The sequence below is a fragment of the Perognathus longimembris genome, chromosome 6, assembly GCF_023159225.1.
Source record: "Perognathus longimembris pacificus isolate PPM17 chromosome 6, ASM2315922v1, whole genome shotgun sequence".
NCBI classification, from domain to species: domain Eukaryota; kingdom Metazoa; phylum Chordata; class Mammalia; order Rodentia; family Heteromyidae; genus Perognathus; species Perognathus longimembris.
In genome coordinates this window covers 16,440,083-16,448,508 of record NC_063166.1, presented here as the reverse complement: position 1 = coordinate 16,448,508, position 8,426 = coordinate 16,440,083, and the positions used below count along the sequence as shown (strand labels likewise).

Below are 8,426 nucleotides of genomic sequence, written 5' to 3'. Positions count from 1 at the left end.
CCAGCACCACATATATAGAAAATGAGCAGAAGTGGCACTGTGGCTCAAGTGGTAGAGTGCTAGCCTTGAGCAAAAAGCAGCCAGGGACAGTGCTCAGGCCCTGAGTTCAAGGCCCAAGACTGGCCAAAAAAAAAAACAAACAGAAAAATATCTATTTAATAAATTTTGAGATTCCTTCCATACTAGTACACTTGTATCACATTCTTTGTGACTTTATTTATGAGTGTTGTTGGAAATAAGTCAGGATGTTGGGGTGTTCCAATTAGACAAGGACACCAACTAGAAAGAAACTTGGCAAGGCAAAGTTTACTTCTGCAGAAGGGTGCACCATTAGCCCAAAATCTGGCAAGCAAACACACGAGAGCAGGCAGGCTGCTCCCTTTTATCCCTAACCCAGAAGGCCCCGCCCCTGGGTTCATATTGGCTAAGCTCAGGTTCATACTCTGTAAAAGGATGTAGTTTAACAGGATGTAGTTAAAATTTAAGAATCTTCTATTAGTATGTCTTAAGTTAAAGTGCAGCAGGAAAAAAGATATAACTAAAATGTAATTAACAAGGGCCAAGCTACCTGGCCAAAGCAAGAACTTTTCAGAAATTCTTACTCAAGCAATGAACCTTATTCTGTTTCTTTATAGCCACTCTGTAACTGTTATGAATTCATCTTTCTGTACTTATGCAAATACTTTTATAATGAATTCCTGAGAAGTAAAATTAGTAGACATGTGCATTTACCAAATTTGCAAAAATTTTATAAAACCATTCTTCAAAATTTATGGAATTATTGACATTTCCAAACAGAGTGTTAGTGTACTATTACTTATGTCCTCTCAGGGTATTACAAGAAAGAAAAAAAGTATTTGCTACATGGTATATAAAAATAATTCTAGTTGCTGTGATAAATATCTATTAAATATACAAAATTGCATTGTATGCTTATTGTTGTGTTAACTGTAGTTATCTAATTATGCTTAGAGTTGAAAATTATATTATATGTGTTGGTAACATGTATTACTGTTTCAATAAATTGTGCCTTATTATCCTTTTCATTAGTCTCATCCAGCAAAGTGTAATCTTTTTAAATTTTATTTATTTTTTTATTATTATTTTTAAGTGGTGGTACAAAGAAGTTGCCATTTAAGAAAGTTTATAAATGCAATATATCTTGATCATTGTTACCCCTAATGTATAGTCACTGGAAAAAGGTTTATTTATTGGAAAACGTTCCTTGACCACTAAAACCTTGCATTGGTCCCATATTCATTTTGAAATATTTTTCACTGTTTTCAATAAGTATCACCATGCCAAGGGCCAGTGGTTCACACCTGTAATCCCAGCTACTCAAGAGGTTGAGATCTGAGGATTAAGGTTCAAAACCAGCCCAGGGACCAAAAGTCCAGGAGACTCATCTCCACTTAACAACCAAAAGGCTGCCAGTAGAGCTGTGGCTCAAGTAGAAGAGTGCTAGCTTTGAACCAAAAAGGCTGAGAGACAGCCCTGAGGCCCTTAGTTCAAGCTCTAAGATGGGCACATACACAAAATTATTTATGTCATTGTGTTCTCAATGATCTTTTGTTTCACCAAAACCCAGATAAAAATAAGTGGTACATCTCAAGGATATGAACACCTTAGCTCTTAAACACCAAAACTAGTACCTAGAAGTTCTGATTCCCAATTGTTTGAGTTATTCCAGTATTTCCCCCAAGAAAATAGTCTTCTATTCTCATCAGCAGCAAATAATTACCCAAAGGAGCATGCAGTCTCCATGATGTCAACAAGAAAACATTATGCTTTCAGACACCGTATTTAATGCCAGGAAATTTGTTTTCTGTTCTTTCCATCTGAGTCTATAAGAGCTCCCACAACTACATTGGTTATTTCCTGGGATTGGCAAGACATTTTTGTCTTGGGAGTTAATAACTCCTTAAAAGCCCATTGAATTCCAATCATTGGTCCAAATAGCATGGATATAGAAGAAGGATGCTAATGCTGTTTTTGTTATTGTTGTTATTATTACAATTGCATCTTCTCTCTGAAATTTAACTACCTATGGCAATTTGTCCATTTTAACTTTTTTCTGAAATAGTACTTTTCTATTATTCTTATTGCTGTAATCAAATTGTAAGAAACAAATAGCACTTACCATTTGAGGAAAAAAAAATACCTAGAGCATTATGCCTAGAAAAGACTTTGGGGCCTGATTTTCCTTTTTGACAGGATGAAACCTTTGTAACCATGTTTGTGAAACTTTAAGAGCTTTATTTCATAGGCTCCTTATTTCTACTATATTAACTGCATGATCATCCACAAAATCAAACAACAAACCAAACCATGCTGAAAAATATTAATATGTATTTTTATTGTATTCTTCAAGAATGATGAAGCCAGGTAAGCTTAAATGACTGAAGAAGACAACAATTTTTTTCTTTTACGCTGGTATTGGCAATGGAAAATAAATTAACTCTAAGAACTTCAGTTTAAGAAGCTATCACTAGTGAGGCCTCATAGTACTCACCTGAAATTACAGCAACTAAACCAATGCAGGAGAATCTGGAATTCCAGGCTACATTTTGAAAGCATATTTCCAAAAATAATTTAAAAAATAGTATTCACTAAAGGTAAGTTTTTATTTGAAAATCAAATTATTGACAAAAATTGTGAAACTGCATTTTTCCCCCGTTTACTAAGTGAATATATTATCACCAAAACCAACCCTTGATTCTCTGGATCACATGGCAATCTAGATTTGCTATAGTAGCCATTTACTGCTATTAGGCTTGTCATTTATAACTGTTCAGTAAAGAATCAACATAAGCCAGGCACTCGTCATTCACACCTGTAATCTTAGCTACTCAAGAGGCCGAGATCTGAGGATCGTAGTTCAAAGCCTGCCAGGGCAGGAAATTCCATGAGATTATTATCGCCAACTAACTACTAGAAAACTGGGAGTAGTGATGTGGCTCAAAGGGGTAGAGCACTAGCCTTGATGGAAAGAACTCAGGGACAGCACCCAGGCAGAATTCAAGCCCCATGACTGACAAAAAGAAAAGAAAACCAATCAACATAATGATAGGTGTGAAGTGTGTTTCCTCCTGTATATTTGCTGTTTTCATATTTTTCTTCCTTTCTCTGTAATTTCATTTATAATCTGGCATCCTTTAATGCAATTCTTAACCACTTGGGAGTTGATTTTTTTCATAACTTTTAAACCCTTATATGCATTATCTTTTTTTAACTGTATTTTTCTTCCCCTCTACTCTATCCATCTCTATCACCATGCATCTCTGTCTGCAAACTAATAGCTGTTCTGACACTTCTAAAAGACTACTAGAAAGGAAAATATATACCAACTAGTGGTTTGCCTCTGCAAAGAATATACTCCTAATTTTATTAATCTAGAAGGCAGAATTCTGTTGCAAAGAAATTAATGCCTAAATCATTCTATCAGAATAAAGGATTGAGATACTTAATAGGTAAAATTATACTCTGCCTAAGAAGGTAACATTGACATTGTAAACGACAATTTGTACATGCATATAAAATTACAACAGCCCAATTCACAATAGGAAATACCTTCCCACATCTTTGGTTTTTCTAAACTGCAGACATTGAATTCAGCCCTGTTGGTCATAGTTTTAGAAAGTCATTGTCAATACTTAGACCACGTGGAAGAAACTACTAGAGCCACAATACAGCCCCTAACCTTGTTAAATGAAGAACAGTTGAAGAAAAGTAAATGTCTTGCCCTAAAGAAAATTAGTTGACCTGCCACCCCTATTTATAAATGTATTATTAAAGAGGGATGAAATGTGATACATCTTATGTAAAGTCAAAACATGTCTGTCAGGCACAGGTAGCACACACCTGTAATCCTAGCTACTGAGGAGACTGAAATCTGAAGATCACCATTCAAAGTCAGGCTGGGCAGGAAAGTCTGTGAGAGTCTTGTCTCTAATTAACCATTGGAATACCAGAAGTGGCACTGTGACTCAAGTGGTAGCACACTAGCCTTGAGCTGAAGAGCTCAGGGATAGTGCCCAGGCCAAGAGTTCAAGCCCCATAACTAACCAAAGAAAAAACAATAAAAACATATTGTCTTATGAATCACAGGGACAACATTTCTACAAAATAAAATGCCGATTATAAGGCTTTACAACATGAAATAATTTATTAATATTTAACTGAGTGACTGATGAAAACCTTACAGAGTTGAGCAGGAGATATCTATTAATGCAATGTTAGATTTGATGGCTATACTGTATTGTTCAGGAAAGATGATTGCCCATGTTTTATTTTGCAGAAAATATAAATAATCTGTTCTTTATTTTCTTTTACTAGGTGTATAGATTTGATGATGTGAAAAGAAGGCTATGGAAAAATCCAATGACAGCTCAGAGTACGGCTTTATCCTGGTGGGTTTCTCTGATCGCCCCAAACTTGAGATGGTGCTCTTCATAGTAAATTTTACTCTGTATTCAGTGGCTGTGTTAGGAAATTCAACCATAATCCTTGTATGCATATTAGACCCTCGACTTCATACACCTATGTACTTCTTTCTGGCAAATCTTTCCTTCCTAGATCTATGTTTCAGTACTAGTTGCATCCCACAGATGTTGGTAAACCTCTGGGGCCCAGAGAAGACGATCAGCTATGCTGGCTGTGTTGTCCAACTTTTCTCTTTCCTTTCTGTCGGTGGAATTGAGTGCATCCTTCTGGCTGTTATGGCATATGATCGTTATGCAGCAGTCTGCAAACCTTTGCACTACATGGTCATTATGCATCCCCAGCTATGTTTGCGGCTGGTGGCTGTGGCCTGGGGAAGTGGATTGGTCAATGCCATTGTCATGTCACCACTGACAATGACCCTGTCCAGATGTGGTCGCCGACGAGTGAACCATTTCCTTTGTGAAATGCCAGCACTGATCAAGATGGCTTGTGTAGATGCTCGGGCCGTGGAAATGTTGGCCTTTGCCTTTGCCATTCTTATTGTACTACTGCCCCTCACTCTCATACTTGTTTCTTATGGCTACATTGCTGCAGCAGTGCTGAGGATCAAATCAGCTGCTGGAAGATGGAAGGCCTTCAATACCTGTAGCTCCCACCTCACTGTGGTCTCTTTATTTTATGGAAGCATCATCTACATGTACATGCAGCCAGGAAACAGCTCTTCCCAAGACCAAGGCAAATTTCTCACTCTCTTCTACAACCTGGTGACTCCCATGCTAAATCCACTTATATACACTTTAAGGAATAAGGAGGTGAAAGGAGCACTGAAGAAGGTTTTGGGGAGACAATCGTGAGCATATATATATATATATATATATATATATATATTTATTTATTTATTTATATATTATATTATATATAAATGTATATTTATATATATTTATGGTCTTAGGCAAGATATTTTATTTCAAAGTGATTTAATATTTTTATTTATAATTAATCCAGCTAATGTATTTAACACTATTGTATACTTTAAATATGCATATATGCATTGAATTTTCTCTGAAGTCATTTGAATTAACCATGAGCATACTTTACACAGCTAAATCTTAGCAAAGAATATTTAGTAGAAAGAATTATCTCACTAGAAAGAATAAAATGACTTTGGTATAGATATGTAGTGAAAGATTATTCAAATTAAACAATGAAGGAACTAGATAGGTAATAGTAATTGATTCAAACTGTGAAACATGCAAAAATATTACAAGAAGTGAAGAAATGTTGAAATGACTGAACAAAGGGAGACGTCTTCCTCTTTGTAAGAGTGAAAACAATTTAATTTCTCTGAATTCTTGTCTCTCTGTGTCCTTGTCTCCCTGTCTCCTTGTCTCCCTGTCTCTCTCTGTCTGCCTGTCTCTCTCTCCCTCTCTCTCACTCATTCACTATCGCTCTCTCTTTAGGCTGGTCCCTGGGGCTTGAACTCGGCCTAGGCACAGTCTCTCAGACTTTGTGCTCAAAGTTAGCATTCCACAGCTCCACTTGCACTCTCTGATGGTTAATTGGACATTAGAGTCTCATGGACTTTCCTGCCCTGGTTGGCTTCAAACCCCAATTCTCTGTCTCTTAATCACCTAGGGTTACAGGCATTAAGTCACCAGTGCCCAGCAACAATTTAATCTCTGACAGTAATTAACTCTCATCATCTATAAGAATCATGTCACAATGTTATCAGTTATCAATAATTGGAAATTACCTGTCAATCAGAATCAGAAAATCTGGAAAGTTTCCTGTTGAATTTAGACAATACATAATTTCCACTGAAACATAAAATCTTCCACACAAAGTACACTATGTATTTTACCAACAAGTATGTTGTCTCAAGTTTCTTAATAAAAGGATGCAATTATTTTCATCTGCTTTCTAAAAAAGATGAAACTACAAGGGCTGGGAGGGTAACATAATATCAGAACATTTGCCTAGCATCTTCAAGCCCATCCCTGAATCATTGTCATTTTCTGATAAGTAATGTGCTTTTTCTATAATGTTTGGGTATATGCAGGAAACTCAAGTATCAGCCTTGCTTGTATTTTCTTCACCTATCTGCACAGTCATTTAGGTTTGCTGGATATAAAATTTTAACATCACCAGTTTTATTTTAACTATTTATGTCATTCTATCACTCATTCCTACGATGCCCCACACAAACTGCTTATAGAAGTTTTTCCTATACTTTGGCAACATACAACATATTTGTAAAATCATCTGGTTCTTCAGTTTAAAATTATTTTGTCTCTCTTTTTAATCTATGGCATAGTTATACATGGAAAGACATTTTTTAATTAATATTATGTTTATATATTTCATATATTTGCTTCTAAGTTCCTTGGCAGGAAGTCACTTTTTAAACCTTCTTAGTATCATCGTAAGTATTAATTAAGTTGTGACTAAAATGACTTGTAGCAGTAAGTGCAATAATAGCTGGTAATGTTTATTAATTTCAATTTATTCCATCCAAAAACTATTTTTTCATTCAATTGTCATAGTCTCTGTTCTTTAAAATGACAAGTGAGGCTGGGAATGTGGCTTAGTGGAAGAGTGCTTGCCTAGCATGCATGAAGCCCAGGTTCAATTCCTCAGCACCATATAAACAGAAAAAACTGGAAGTGGTGCTATGGCTCAAGAGGTACAGTGCTAGCCTTGAGCAAAAAGAAGCCAGGGACAGTGCTCAGATCCTGAGTCCAAGCTCAAGGACTGGCAAAACAACAACAAAAAAATAACAAGTGAATCTATCACAATATGTCATTGTAGTTTAAATCTGCTGTCATGTTTACATAATTCTTTTTGATTATCATGAGAAACAAAATAATCACTGAGGAATCCCCATGAGTATCAAGTCATCCTCAGATTTTTGAAACAAGACTGTTTTTCTCTAAATGTGCATCACAAAATCCAGAGAAATTATCATGAATTTTGTCATGGCTTATTAGATGAAGCTGAATAATAATAAGTCAGCATTTTTAGCTTCTTCAGATTGAGATATTTTGCTCTTCCCACTACAATAACTTCCTTACATGCAATGCCTTCCTACCTTAGTTCAGTATACCTTATTTGTTACCCATTTTCCATTAATTGATGATTAAAACCAGTGAATCTAATTTTAAACTGTAAATATTAGTGGTATAACAGTTGGGTACAAATCATGGATATGTTGGAAAGCTAGAGGGTAGCCTTGAATGCCCATAGAAATTATATTGATAGAATACCTAATTTGATATGCAAACTGGAAATAACTTTTAATGGATATATTGTGATATGCAGGTAGAAAATGCTTTAAATAAATATTACTTTTGTCTTTGATGCAAAGTTTCAATTACAAGACAACAAAGATTTAAATTAGCAGATACCCAAAATTCTACACTTATTATTATGCACACCCTTGTCACATGTGCTCAAGATCTGGTGGTTTGCAAAATAGCTCTCAATGTATGCTTTTTCTACTTTAAATATATGTAAATAGTGATTTAATATCATAAAGAGTTACATTCATTTTTACACATACTAGATTTTGAAGCATACTTAGCTTGAAATAGTATATTGAAAGAATCCTTAAGACTGAACATGATCCCTTAGCAGGCTAATATCCAGCCAAAATAATTGATAAAAGTAAAACAGAATAAATATAAATATGGAATGACTGTCATATCTATTCTGTTAAATAAATTATGATCCTACATGGTCTTTTAAAAACGTTTTGGGCTGGGAATATGGCCTAGTGGCAAGGGTGCTTGCCTTCTATACATGAAGCCCTGGGTTCAATTCCTCAGCACCACATTTATAGAAAAAGCTGGAAGTGGTACTGTGGCTCAAGTGGTAGAGTGCTAGCCTTGAGCAAAAAGAAGCCAGGGACAGTGCTCAGGCCCTGAGTTCAAGGCCCAGGACTGGCAAAAAAAAAAAAAAAGTTTTGATATGTTCCTTGTAGACAT

At 35.6% G+C, this 8,426-nt stretch overlaps 1 protein-coding gene across 1 annotated transcript; it reads left to right on the top strand.

Annotated features, from left to right (window-relative positions):
* Positions 1-4,367: 4,367 nt before the first annotated feature.
* On the top strand, positions 4,368-5,297 carry LOC125352871 (putative olfactory receptor 2W6). Its single transcript, XM_048348265.1, has one exon. The coding sequence runs from the start codon at positions 4,368-4,370 to the stop codon at positions 5,295-5,297; it is 930 nt and encodes a 309-aa protein (XP_048204222.1).
* The last annotated feature ends 3,129 nt before the right edge of the window (positions 5,298-8,426 follow it).